The following is a 14791-nucleotide window of genomic DNA, read 5'->3' as shown; positions in this document are numbered from 1 at the left end:
ATCCCCTCCCCCTACAAATATCGGCCAGATCCTCAATCGCAATTACAATATGTGTGGACCAATATCCCAGCTAAAATCAATATAAAAATTAAACATAAAAATGAAGATTTATTTACCAGTTCTCTAGGAGTAGGTAGTCTTCCACAGTTCTTTCTCATTTTAGGGTGCACAGTAAAATTGAAATTTAGATAACTTTCCTATAATTAATTATCCTCAAAACAGCATAGGATCCACTCTTGCAACTTTAAAGTCCTGATTTTAATCCCTTGCACTTAAAGAGAACATAGCAAACGAGGGGTTAAAATAGGTGCAGAGCACTCAATTCTCCACTCACATTGCACTCCTGCACGCCGCCATTTTAACTCAAACAAAAGCAAAATACTGCGGGTGATGGAATCTAGAATAAAGGTTGACGAAGAGTCATCGACCTAAAACTTTAACTCTGTTTCCTTTCCACAGATGCTGCCTGACCGGCTGAGATTTCCGCCATTTTAACTCGCAGGCTTCAGGAGACACAGAGGCGCAGAGGCGCTTGCTGCTGGCAGGCAAGTGCCTCACAAAAATGCAAATATCAAAGTCATGTGACACAATTAGGATCCCGAGATGATTTTCACTGATTTATATGTGCCATCAAGTGACGACTCCACCACCACCAGCCCCCACCCCCAGCCCCCCACGCCCCCCCCCCGCCCCCAACTCCCAGAGAAAGGTGGCAGCAAGCAGGAGTGAGGCCATAAGAGGCCCAGGAAGGTAAGCTTTTTTTTTTAAATGATGGTTTCCCTGTGGGCCAGGAGGAGCTGTACCCAACAAGGAAACTCCCATCTTCCCCTCCCTCCCCCAACTGCGATGACAGTCTGAACACCACTTAAACCATTTAGCTCAGTACCTTTGCTCAAGTACCTTTGCGACGGTCTTCGGCCACCCAAAAATCCGTCTCCTGCCCAGTGACCACATGGTGATTCCTGCTGGGATTGGGCAAGGGTCTGATCTCAAAACAAAGGAAATGAGGCCAGTGTGTTAAAATCTCTGTGGGCCACATGCGAGCTTGTTACTCACTCTGGCCTCTTCACACCACACCCTCACCCCAGGTTAAAATGAGAGCTCCAGTTTCAGTACCAATAAATATTGCTTTGTAAATGTGCCAGTGGCATTGTGAAAATTGCTTTTTGCAAGATCAGTACTAAAGCATTTAAAGACTTGAATCAACCATTTTCACATCGCCTCCCTACTTAGTTCTTATTCTTTGGGTGGACAAAGATTGAATTACTGTTCTAGTGGGCTGTCATTTGTGTTAGACTGGTTTCCCTTTATATTGCATTTTTTGTTGTTGCTCTCCTTCACACATGGTCACATGACTGATCACACTAAGCATTATAGATTACATTTACAACACAATTTTGTTACAGATGGACTTTCAAAAACTCATGAAATGTTATTTTTCAGAAATACTTTTCTGCTCAAATCACCCTTAAATTGAAAGTCATTATGGCAATTCTAGTTTTTTACTCTAGGACTTTCTTGGAATGAAAATGTGTTTGCACTGGGAAAATACTTGACACAGTGATTTGTTGGGAATGAAATTGGTACTCCTCTTATCCCCAATAGTTGGAATGCACCAGCAGAAAGCTAAAGAAAGTTTTCCTGCCATAGATTATTAAGTTAAAAAGTAAAATAAAACTAGAGTAAAATGTTTGGTGCATGAAAGGAGGAAGAAATATTCTGTGCCAACAACCTTCCTCATAACTCAGAGCTCTGCATGTTTAATATTTAGAAGCTTACCTCGACCAGCCATGTCAATGCTATGGCTACAACAACAGTGTAGAGGCTGGGTATTCTACAATGAGTAACTCACCACCTGACTTCTTAATGTTGATCCACCATCTACATGGTTCAAGTCAGGAGCGTGATTCATCTCACCACTCATCTAAATGACTGTAGACCATTGTAACAATACTGAAGAAGTTCAGGACAGAACAATTTAATTTAATTAGCACCTGAGTCACTCGGCTCAATATACAACCCTTCCACTATTCTGCACTCTGGCTGAATATATATGATCTCATCATCATAGGCGGTCCCTTGTATCGAGGATGACTTGCTTCCACGCCAAAAAGGAATGAGTTTGCAGGTGTTTCAATGAAAGACCAAATATTCCAGGTCCCGAAATACATGCTGAAGGGTGGAAGATGCCTGTGCGGGGATTTTTTTAACGTGTGGTGGCCATTGCACACCAGCCACCACATGGGCTTGACTACCGCGAGGGTCTATGGAGCGTCCACCTCCGTTTCAGATGCCCCCAAAAGTTTGTCAACATCCTCTGCCTGCTCCACGACGACATGCAGGCCGTGATCCTTACCAACGGATCCATTACAGACCCAATCCACGTACGGACCGGGGTCAAACAGGGTTGCATCATCACCCCAACCCTCTTATCAATCTTTCTTGCTGCCATGCTCCACCTCACAGTCAACAAGCTCCCCACTGGAGTGGAACTAAACTACAGAACCACTGGAAACCTGTTCAACCTTCGCCATCTCCAGGCCAGGTCCAAGACCACCCCAACCTTTGCCGTCGAGCTACAGTATGCGGACAACGCCTGCTTCTGCGCACACAGAGGTTGAACTCCAGGACATAGTTGATGTATTTACTGAGGCGTACGAAAGCATGGGCCTTACACTAAACATTCATAAGACTAAGGTATTCCACACAGCACTGCCCCCCAGTCATCAAGATCCACAGGGCGGCCCTGGACAACGTGGACCATTTCCCATATCTTGAGAACCTCCTATCAACAAGAACAGACATTGATGACGAGATTCAACACCGCCTCCAGTGCAGCCTTCGGCCACCTGAGGAAAAGAGTGTTCGAAGACCAGGCCCTCAAATCTGCCATCAAGCTCATGGTCTACAGGGCTGTAGTAATACCCACCCTCCTGTATGGCTCAGAGACATGGACCATGTACAGTAGACAACTCAGTCGCTGGAGAAATACCACCAACGATGTCTCCACAAGATCCTACAAATCCCCTGGGATGACAGATGCACCAACATCTGCGCCCTCATCCAGGCTAACATCCCCAACATTGAAGCACTGACCACACTTGATCAGCTCCACTGGGCAGGTCACACTGTCTGCATGCCAGACACGAGACTCCCAAAGCAAGCGCTCGACTCGGAACTCCTTCACGGCAAACGAGCCAAAGGTGGGCAGAGGAAACATTACAAGGACACCCTCAAAGCCTCCCTGATAAAGTGCAACATCCCCACCGATGCCTGGGAGTCCTTGGCCAAAGACCGCCCTAAGTGGAGGAAGTGCATCCGGGAGGGTGCTGAGCACCTCGAGTCTCATCGCCAAGAGCATGCAGAAATCAAGCGCAGGCAGCGGAAAGAGCGTGCGGCAAATCTGTTCCACCCTCCCTTACCCTCAACGACTATCCGTCCCACCTGTGGCTCTCGTATTGGACTGTTCAGCCATCTACGGACTCATTTTAAGAGTGAAAGCAAGTCTTCCTCGATTCCGAGGGACTGCCTATGATGATGATTGACAGAGCTAGATCTTGGTCCAGTGGCAAGAATCTATCGGATCTATCGGATACACTGCAACAACTAACCAGGGTTGCTTTGACAACAACTGCAATTCTTGCAACCTCTACCATGGAGAAGGAAAAGAGCATTAATTGTATGGGATTATCAACACCATCGAGTCACGTACTGTCCTCACATGGACATGTATCACAGTTCCTCCATTGTCACTGGGTCAAGATCCTCAATTGCCTACCCAACACCATTATGGGAGCAGCACCATCACAAGGTTTGCAGTAGTTTAAAGAGAAAGCCCAGCACCACCTTCTCAGCACAACTAAGGATGGGCAATAAATGCTCTCTTACCAGTGTTGCCCATACCTGGAGAGCAAATAATAAAACATTTTATCCAACATCATGACGGAATTTAAAAAAATCCTTGAACACAGATGGAAATTTTTTTTTGACCAAAACCACTCATTTCCACTGTGACTGCAACTAAAATGTTTCTCTCAATCAGGGGAGATATATGAAAAGTAAACCCAGGAAACCCAAAATGTAAAGCTTGTAGGGAGCAGTGGAACTTTAAGTTGTAAATAAAAGCCAGTGTGAGAAAGGGAGGATAAGAAATAAGTAATTTAAAAAAAATCATATGGATTGAAAATAAACCTTGTACAAAATAACAAAGTGCAGCACAGGATATAAAATAGGTAAATTAAAAAACAGTAGAAAGCAGAAGATCTTTAAAAAGTAGTCTGTAAAGAGGAGAAGCTATCAGATCATTATATTGATAATTAGAATTGACTTTTTTGTATTAGATTAATAGTAACCAAGAGTATAATAGAGAGAAAATTGCAACTGTCAGAGATTAGGATGGATAGCCTTGTAACTCCTTTGGGAGAGGAAGGGGAGGATTGTCTTTTCACTTACTAATGACTTTGGTGAGGAAACAGAGAAAATGCTCCCACTTTATCAGCTAGATAGTCCAAGTCCTCGCTTGTGGTGAAGTACTCCATTAGAAAATGTGCTGCTTGTGATTTTCGGATGCAAGGTACCATACTGGAGGGCAAGATTTGGTCAATCTAGACTTGTTTATACACTTATGGCAGATACAAAAACAGTTTCCAATAGTTGAATGTATTTTTCCTGATCTCACGTGCAGCACACTGTTTGGCATGCTCATAACAACAACTTGTATTTATATAGCGCCTTTAATGTAGTGAACCATGCCAAGACGTTTCACAGGAGTATTATGAGATAAAACAATTTGGCACAATTCAGCATAAGTAGAAATTACCGCAGGTGACCAAGAGACAAGTTTTAAGGGGTGTTGAAGGAGGAGAGAGGTAGAGAGGCGGAAAGGTTTAGGCAGGGAGTTCCAGAGATTGGGGCTTAGGTAAAAGTCACGTCCACCAATGGTTGAGTGATTATAATCAGGGATGCTTAAGAGGGCAGAATTAGAGGAGCACAGACATCTTGGGGGGTTGTAGGACTGGAGGAGATTACAGAAATAGGGAGGGATGAGGCCATGGAAGGATTTGAAAATAAGGATGAGAATTTTGAAATCGAGGCATTGCTTAACCGGAAACCAATGTAGGTCAGCGAGCACAGGGGTGATGGGTAAGCGGCACTTGGTGCGAGTTAGGACACGGCAGCCGAGTTTTGGAGCACTAATTTATGTAGGGTAGAATGTAGGAAGCCAGCTAGGAGTGCATTGGAATAATCAAGTCTAGAGGTAACAAACGCATGGCTGAGGGTTTCAGCAGCAGATGAGCAGAGGCAAGGGCGGAGACGAGCGATGTTACGAAGGTGGAAATAGGCAGTCTTAGTTATGCTGTGGATATGTGGTTGAAAGCTCATTTCAGGGTCAAATGTGACACCAAATTAGCGAACAGTCTGGTTCAGCCTCAAAAAGAAGTTGGGAAGAGGGATGGAGTTAGTGGCTAGGGAACGCAGTTTATGGCGGGAACCGAAAACAATGGCTTCGGTATTCCCAATATTCATAAGAACAAAAGAAATAGGAACAGGAGTAGGCCATACGGCCCCTCGAGTCTGCTCCGTCATTCAATAAGATCATGGCTGATCTGATCATGGACTCAGCTCCGCTTCCCTGCCTGCTCCCCTTAACCCCTTGTCGTTTAAGAAACTGTCTATTTCTATCTTAAATTTATTCAATGTCCCAGCATCCCCAGATTTCTGAGGCAACAAATTCCATAGATTTACAATCCTCTGAGGGAAGAAATTTCTCCTCATCTCTATTTTAATTGGGCGGCCCCTTATTCTAATCATGCCTTCTAGTTCTAGTCTCCCCCATCAGTGGAAACATCCTCTCTGCATCCACCTCGTTAAGCCCCCTCATAATCTTATACATTTTGATAAGATCGCCTCTCGTTCTTCTGAACTCCAATGAGTAGAGGCCCAACCTACTCAACCTTTCCTCATAAGTCAACCCCCTCATCCCTGGAATCAACCTAGTGAACCTTCTCTGAATTGCCTCCAAAGCAAGTATATCCTTTCGTAAATATAGAAACCAAAATTGCACACAATATTCCAGATGTGGCCTCACTAAAACCTTGTATAGCTGTAGCAAGACTTCCCTGCTTTTATACTCCATCCCCTTTGCAATAAAGGCCAAGATACCATTGGCCTTTCTGATCACTTGCTGTACCTGCATACTGACATTTTGCGTTTCATGCACAAGTACCCCCAGGTCCCGCTATACTGCGGCACTTTGCAATCTTTCTCCATTTAAATAATAACCTGCTCTTTGATTTTTTTTCTGCCAAAGTGCATGACCTCACACTTTCCAACATTATACTCCATCTGCCAAATTTTGCCCACTCACTTAGCCTGTCTATGTCCTTTTGCAGATTTTATGTGTCCTCCTCACACATTGCTTTTCCTCCCATCTTTGTATTGTCAGCAAACTTGTCTACGTTACACTCAGTACCTTTTCCAAGTCATTAGTATAGATTGTAAATAGTTGGGGTCCCAGCATTGATCCGTGCGGCACCCCACTAGTTACTGGTTGCCAACCCGAGAATGAACCATTTATCCCGACTCTCTGTTCTCTGTTAGTTAGCTAATCCTGTATCCATGCTAATATATTACCCCCAACCCGGTGAACTTTTATCTTGTGCAGGAACCTTTTATGTGGCACCTTGTCAAATGCATTCAATTGGAGAACATTTCTGCTCATATAGAACTGGATGTCGGACAAGCAGTCTGACAATTTAGAGACCGTGGAGGGGTCGAGCGAAGTGGTATTTAGGTAGATCTGGGTGTCATCAGTATACATGTGGAAACTGATGCTGTGTTTTCGGATGATGTTGCCAAGGGACATCATGTAGATGAGAAATAGGAGGGGACCAAGGATAGATCCTTGGGGGACACCAGAGGTAATGATGCGGGGGTGGGAAGAGAAGCCATTGCAGGTGATTCTCGGGTTACGGTTAGATAGGTAAGAATGGAACCAGGCAAGTGCAGTCCCACCAAGCTGGACGCTGATGGAGAGGCGTTGGAGAAGGATGGAGAGGTCAACCATGTCAAAGGCTACAGACAAGTCAAGAAGGATGAGGAGGGATAGTTTGCCTTTGTCACAGTTTCAAAGGATGTCATTTGTGACTTTGATGAGGGCCGTTTCGATTCTGTGGAAGGCACGGAATCCAGATTGGAGGGATTCAAACATGGAATTGCTGGAAAGATGAGCACGGATTGGGAGGTGACAACACGTTCAAGGGCTTAGGAGAGAAAGGAGAGGTTGGAGATTTGGCAGTAGTTTGCAAGAACGGAGGGGTCGAGGGGTTGTTTTTTTAAGGAGGGGGTGATGACAGCAGATTTAAAGGAGAGGGGGGCAGTACCGGAGGAGAGAGAACCTTTAACAAAGTCAGCTAACAAGGGAGCCAGAAAAGGAAGTTGGGTGGTCAGCAGTTTGGTGGGAATAGGGTCAAGGGAGCAGGAAGTGGGTCTCATGCACAGGTTGAGCTTGGAAAGGTCAAGAGGGGAGATCGGTGAGAAACTGGGGAAAGATGGGAGGTCAGGACTAAAGCAGGTGGGATCCTTAGAGGAAATTTAGCCCGGTGAGCTAGGGGGAGGAAGGGAAGAGGCAGAGGCGGAAGAATGGATGGTCTCAATCTTAGAGACAAAGAAGTCCATGAGCTCCTCACATTTATTGTCGGAGGTGAAGGTGGAGACTGGGGAGAGGGGTTTATAAAGGTGGTTTGCAGTGGAGAATAGAAGCCGGAGTTTATATTTGCATTCCAGAATGATTCTGGAATAATGAGTGATTTTGGTGGATGAGAGCAGGACCTGATAGTGCTTTATGTGGTCCAGCCAGATCTGGCAGTGATTGGCTAAACTAGTTGTCTGCCATATCCGTTCAAGTCTGCGTCCTTTGGACTTAAGGGAGCGAAGATCAGGGCTGCATCAGGAATAGCCAGAGTGAGAGAGAGTAACTGGTTTAACAAGGACTAGTATATCAAAGCTGGTGGTGAGGGTGTGATTGACCAGGTCGGTAGCTGCAGAAAAGTCATGGTGAATGGAAGGCCAAAGGCTGGACAGTTGAGTGTTGGTAAGTGCAGTTGTTGGAGAGTTGGGAGAAAGTTTTTTCTAGGGGTGGACACAGAAGGAGGAAGGGCGGGGGCGGCGCGTGGGGCGTGGGTGGAGAGCAATACGAGGAAGTGGTCAGAGATGGCCTTATCTGTGATTGACACGATGGGAGCGGCGAGACCGCGAGAGATGGCAAGGTCAAGGAGGTGGCCATGAATATGGGTTGGGGGGTTTACATGGAGGGAGAGATTAAGGGAGGATAGGATACTAGTGAACTCAGAGGCGAGAGAGCATGATGAATTGAGATGGAGGTTGAACTTACCCAGGATGGGAAGTCGTAGAGGGCAGAGGTAGAGGGAGAAAAGTAATGTAGAAAATACTGGTAATAATTTTTTTATGGTACTTGGGTGGGTGGTAGAGAATGAGAATTTTAAATGAGAGGCGAGAGGGGTGGAATAGCATGAGATGCTCAAAGGAAGAGAAAGTGCCGGAGGAGTAAGGGGACAGACCAAGCTATGATTTGCTGATGAGAGCAGGGCAAGTGGTGGAAGGTACAGCCAGGTGTGGAAGCTTCATTTAAGGGTAAGGTGTCATCGTCCTTCAACCAAATTTCCGTCAGAGCCATGATGTCGATGCAATCGTCCACGACAAGCACAAGCGAACAGACGTTCTGAACGGAAATGCAGAGAGGGTCGGTGATGGCTGCCCCACTGCCTGCGTCCACAGGGTCAGTGCTTGGGTTGGTGGGGGGGGGGGGAGGGAGGGGGAGGGATGGTTGGAAGGGGAGGAGATTGGGAAGATTAGCCCCCAGTGGGCGCACTGGGTGAGATGGTCGGCAAGAGAGAGTAGGATGGGACAGTTGGGAATGCTGCTCATAAGGAGCCAGCGACGAGTGCCACGATGGGCCCTTTGTAGGATGCCAAGACAGGTACAGAAGGAAGCTGTAGGCTTGTCTAGGAGGGAGTCAAGCCTAAGACAGCGGAAGGAGAGTAGGAAGGTCGAAGAGTAACGAAGGATTGGGGTAGGGATTTGGGAGGGCAGAGAATCCGAGAGAGGTGAGATGAAAGTAGGCATGATGACAGGGGAGAATGGTCAGGGAGGGAGAAAGAGAAAAGTAAAGAGGGGAAAAGTGGAAAAGTATTGAATGGTTCGAGTTCGGAGCAGCAGCCAAAGTGCACATGCAAATGGTCCACGAAAAGCTCAGGTTACATAGGCCTGTTTACACTTCTTACATAATCCCTGCCCGCTTGCAGCTGTGTAGTCCCCTTGGAAAGGCACAAATCTGAATGGATCAAAAAATCGCGACACCCAGTACATTTGGTAACTCATGTTACAATCAATTGTTACAATATATATAATTCACCAACTGTCAGCCCAGGGTGCAAATTTAAATGGAACAAGCTGACCGCCTCAAAACAAGGACAATAAATCCAACAAATACTGTTCTTCTATTAAAGTGACTGTCCCTCCACAGGTTCAGTGAGCATAGGCACCGAACCCTGGTCTGCTGATTCCCAGAAGATTTACAGGGATCAGAGTACCTCCCTCCCTCTCACTCCCTCGGTAGATGTAGCTCTCATTGCAAGATGAAGGTTCTCTTCAACTCTCCCCGCTCCAAAGCTTTCTTTTTTTAAAAGTCAAAAACAAAGGGTAATAAAGATCTGAAATGGCACTTAAATATCACGGGAGGTCGGCTGGTGGTAGGCAAGCTTCGATACCCTTCTTCCACCAATGTACTCAATGTTTTATCACCTATACTATGCCTTTTACTGCAACAGAAGTGACTGCAGATTGCCTTTTACGAGTCCAGTTCACTTGTCGCACCAATCTAATCGCTCCCAGGGCTCCTTCAGCTGGCGCTCCGTCTGTCTGGATGGCTGAAATCTGAAAACTGTTCAGCTATCGAAATCAGCCCGCGGGGGAGTTCCGTTAACAGATGGGTGCTGCACACAGACACGGTTCCAAGGTCGCTTTCTTGCGACAGATCAGGGAAAGAAGATACTGTGCAACTCGGCACACGCACACACACACACGCACAAAAGACTAAAAATAATAATAAAGATCGACCTTCTGACAGGAAGTGTCGATTACTGTTTTCTTCAAAGGCTCTCCTCTACAGATCAACAGTTTACCTGCAGGCTTGCTGTTTGAACAGCAACATGATTGGTGGGTCGAGTGCGGCCAGTGACCGTGGCGGGTCCTGACTCCGCTGCTGGCAGCTTATCAATTAAAATTTAGCAGCAGTATGATCTGACACTGCACTGAAAACTTTCCACCCGCAGCTCCTGATTAGTTTCAAGTTTAAATAAATAGGCAGTCCCCCGAAATCGAGGAAGACTTGCTTCCACTCTAAAAATAAGTTATTTGGTGAATGAACAGGCTAATACGAGAATTACAGTCTCTGTCACAGGTGGGACAGATAGTCGTTGAAGGAAAGGGTGGGTGGGACTGGTTTGCCGCATGCTCCTTCCATTGCCTGCGCTTGTTTTCTGCATGCTCTCAGCGATGAGACTTGAGGTGCTCAGCCCCCTCCCGATGCACTTCCTCCACTTAGGGCGGTCTTTGGCCAGGGACTCCCAGGTGTCAGTGGGGATGTTGCATTTTATTAAGGGGGCTTTGAGGGTGTCCTTGAAACGTTTCCTCTGCCCACCTGGGGCTCGCTTGCCATGTAGGAATTCCGAGTAGAGCGTTTGCTCTGGGAGTCTTGTGTCAGGCATGCGCCCAACGGAACAGGTTGAGTGTGGTCAGTGCTTTGATGCTGGGGATGTTGGCCTGGTCGAGGACGCCAACGTTGGTGCGTTTGTCCTCCCAGCGGATTTGCAGGATCTTGCGGAGCCATCGTTGGTGGTATTTTTCCAGCGACTTGAAGTGTCTACTGTATATGGTCCACATCTCTGATCTATACAGGAGGGCAGGTATCACTACAGCCCTGTAGACCATGAGCTTGTTGGCAGATTTGAGGGCCTGATCTTCAAACACACTCTTCCTCAGGCGACGGAGGTGGTGTTGAACCTCGTCGTCGATGTCTGCCCTTGCTGATAATAGGCTCCCGAGGTATGGAAAGTGGTCCACATTGTCCAGGGCCGTGCCGTGAATCTTGATGACTCGGGGGGCAGTGCTGTGTGGCGGGGTCAGGTTGGTGGAGGACCTTTGTCTTACAGATGTTTAGTGCAAGGCCTATGCTTTCGTACGCCTCAGTGAAGATGTTGACTATGACTTGGAGCTCAGTCTCTGAATGTGCGCAGACGCAAGCGTCGTCCGCGTACTGTAACTCAACGACAGAGATTGGGACTGTCTTTGATCTGGCCTGGAAATGACGAAGGTTGAACAGGTTCCCACTGGTTCTGTAGTTTAGTTCCACTCCAGTGGGGAGCTTGTTGAGTGTGAGGTGGAGCATTGCAGCGAGGAAGATCGAGTAAATAAGAGGGAAGAGTCAGATCCTTTCCAGGGAAACAGTTCAAAGGTGATATGATCATGTAACTGCACTTGTGGATTTATTTGGTTGAAAGCAAGGAAAGAGACAACAAAATAAGGTTGTATTATCCTCACTGGATATGTCTGAACAAAAGTGTTAATGCGAGTAAACAAAGCAACAAGATCGATAGAAGCAGTCACATTGAGGCCAATAATGTGATACCGCATTACCAGGCACGGAAACTGAAGGGCTATGAAGTGACAGATGAGCTTCAAGCTGCCCAATACAAATTGTTCTCAAGACTATACAGGGCTGTAAAAATATTGCAAATAAACAATGCAACTTAACAGCCCGAGTAAGGCAGCAGTTAATGAGAGCCCATTCCCAACATGCACTGAAAAGGATAAATAACAAAAAAATCTGTTTTGTCTGGCGCCTCTTGCCTTTCTTCTGGACCAACCAGCTAGCTGCCGACGGAAGCATCAGAAAATTTTTTAAATAACTAACCTTGCATTATAGGGCTGATTTGTGCATGGGCACATTGACCACCTGAATAACACAGGTTCTGGCAATGCCATGGGTGGGGTAGGGGGCATATTGTTGGCTCTATGGTTTTCTTTTATTATTTTCTACATGTAGAACCTTTCTCCCATGCAAAGCTCCATTTGCAAAGGTTAGCCCACGTCTAGGAATCCCTAGATACTGAAAAATTACCAATAGATGACAGTGCTCACTTCCGCCCCATACAGATACAGTCCACTTACCAAAGTACAGAAAGCTTCGGCACAGATCAGCAGAGCCATGGCTTAAGGTCCTTCATGGGGATATTCTTGGAGTTATACCAGCTGAACTGCACAGCTTATCAATACCATTTCAGATTTCTAGCATCCGCAGTAATGTGCTACCAGTATAGAACATTGGTTAATGTCCTGCTGCTCCTCCATCTGATACCACTCTACCCATTAGGCATTGGCTTGCAACATTATGTGAAACAACAACAACTTGCAATTATATAATGACTTGAATGTAGAAAAATGTCCCAAGGCACATCACAAAAATATAAAGATTACCAAAGAAGCGATCTAGATTTGAGTGTGAATAATCCGAGCCCCCAGTGACAGGCTTATCTCCCAGGTTCCCGAAGTGAGCCCAGCTGGCTGGCCAATCATCGACAATGCCCTGGAGTACTACACACATGCCTAGTTCAGGTATTGGTTTCTCTAATCTGTGTAGCAGATGAGATGAGTTCTAAACTTCCATTCTCATCATGTTGTCTTAGAATAATCTATAACTCAGGGATCTTTATTATCTTCTTCACCAAATGAGGATAGTCACTTGTTGCTAGACAACGGACAAGCACAGGTTTGAACTAATGCTAGGTTGGCAACAGATACCAGGAGCTTCTCATGAATGGCATGGTGAGCAGTATAAACTAATCATAAAATGTATGAGTGAGTTGCCACCATCCTCCTGACAACAGCTGGTAAACACACCATAGCCCAATGAATGATGGTTCCATCAGTTATGTACCTAAGGAGGTACAGAGCCTCAGCAACTTCTGTTGTCTTTGTGCAAATCAGTCATGGCAAATACCAAGTCCTTGTTTAATGAGAGTATATACTTATAAATGGCCTCCAGGTTACACCCTCCAGCAGCTATTACCCCAAGTTTCAGAGTTTCCTCCTCAACCGTATAGCAGATATATGTCTTAAGCATGATGGGTAGGCCCACCCATCGTAGCCATCTTTCATTATCCCAGTCACCTTGATGATCCAGATGCCTATATCCAATGCCATATATTTTGTATTTTGTTTTTCTTGTCTATTTACTGGCAGCAATGTTCTAAGGCAGATTAAGCACATGTTCCAATGTAGGTTAAGTACTAGGCTTACTCATTGCCAAATGTTTAATCAAGGTCCTCATATGAGAGACATTGGCAAAGAGACATGTCTGCCATCAGGCTGATTTTTTTCTCCATGGTACTCTGGCATGTCAGGTATATGCCAGAGCTTCCCCTGAAGCTGCTTCCCCTTTTTGAATAAATCCACCTCATAGCTGGTCTTTGATCACATATTCCTACTGTTGCATACTCTGGAATTTTAAACTCTGAAGGAGAACTAAATGCCATGAGGCTACCCTGCCTTGGAATCGTGCTGCCAGTGAATAGACAGGAAAAAACAAATGCCCCTTCTCAGTCTGTATCCAGACCAAAGTTGGCATCAACCAGGTACCAACAATACAATGTCAATCAATAGTTGCCCTTTCTTTTTTTCAGTCAATGCCTTTGAGATTCCATCTGAGCTGTGAAAACCATAAAAATGCACAAGAGCAGCCACATCTTGTATCACTGGCTACCCACCAGCTTGATACGGTGAATAGAGCATACTGGGGCTGTTTTTTTTTTACCAACAAGGGAGTCATGAGGCTCTGTGCAAGATATGAAAATGCGAAATGATCCTCTCTGTTCTCCAGGTGAGTCAACAGCACAATATCATTTGTGAAAATGAATGCTGCAAATGCTGCAGTACAATGACAACAGCAGTTCGCATTTGTATCGTGTCTTCACATAGAGGTGTAAGGAACTAGATGCTGAGAAAAAAAAAGGGAGATATTAAGGATGACTGAAAGCTTGGGTAAAGGCAATGAGTCAGAGGCAGAGAGGTTTAGGGAAGGAGTTCCAGAGAGTAGTGGCTGAAGGCTTTGTCACTAATAGTGGAAGGAAATGGAAAGGGGGTTGGAGGGGAGGATACAAAAAAGACAGAGGAATAAAGTGTCTGCAAGGGGTTATAGTTTTGGAGAAGATGCAGAGATAGGGTGAGCAGAGACTATAAATTCAGAATTGCCTGGAACAGACATCCATTCTGTCCCTTATAATGCCTTTCACCTGTGAAGTTATTGTTAAAGGACACTCGAGAAAAATTGTTGCAATTTTGTTCAGGGTGGGACTGAGTTCATTACTCACAATCAGACCCGAGTTAATCTTAGGAAGGAAGGGCAAGATTTGAAAGTTTTAGTAGAGCACTGAGAGCGAATAACACGGGAGTATAGAGGGCATAAGAGACACACCACAAGCAGAAACATCTGCCTCAGGGAGAGAAGCTGCTACAATAGATGCAGCTACCCAGTGTTTGTGGTAGAGTTCTACCAGACACAAGGGACTTCCCAAGAATTAGTCAATGTGCCATTCACTGATGCATTAAAGAGGTAACTGAAGCCCCTTTTTATCATGCACTCACTTACATCTATTTCAGTAGGGACCAGTGGAACAGGTAGCAACAGTTTGTTAGGTACTTTAGTGGTTTTATT

General features: G+C 45.6%; 1 protein-coding gene across 1 annotated transcript in view; it reads right to left on the bottom strand.

The window, feature by feature from the left end:
* The window catches only part of LOC139253997 (inactive dipeptidyl peptidase 10-like), a 963662-nt gene extending 951374 nt beyond the window's left edge, over positions 1–12288 (bottom strand). Inside the window, exons 1-2 of the mRNA XM_070873609.1 lie at positions 12250–12288; positions 10203–10298 (exon numbers count right to left, since the gene is read on the bottom strand). Of these exons, the coding sequence (XP_070729710.1) occupies positions 10203–10298; positions 12250–12288 (135 nt within the window). The remainder of the gene's footprint in view (positions 1–10202; positions 10299–12249) is intronic.
* Positions 12289–14791: the final 2503 nt, after the last annotated feature.

This window comes from Pristiophorus japonicus, chromosome 3 (assembly GCF_044704955.1).
Source record: "Pristiophorus japonicus isolate sPriJap1 chromosome 3, sPriJap1.hap1, whole genome shotgun sequence".
In the NCBI taxonomy this organism is placed as follows: domain Eukaryota; kingdom Metazoa; phylum Chordata; class Chondrichthyes; family Pristiophoridae; genus Pristiophorus; species Pristiophorus japonicus.
This window is presented reverse-complemented; position numbering and strand designations above follow the sequence as displayed.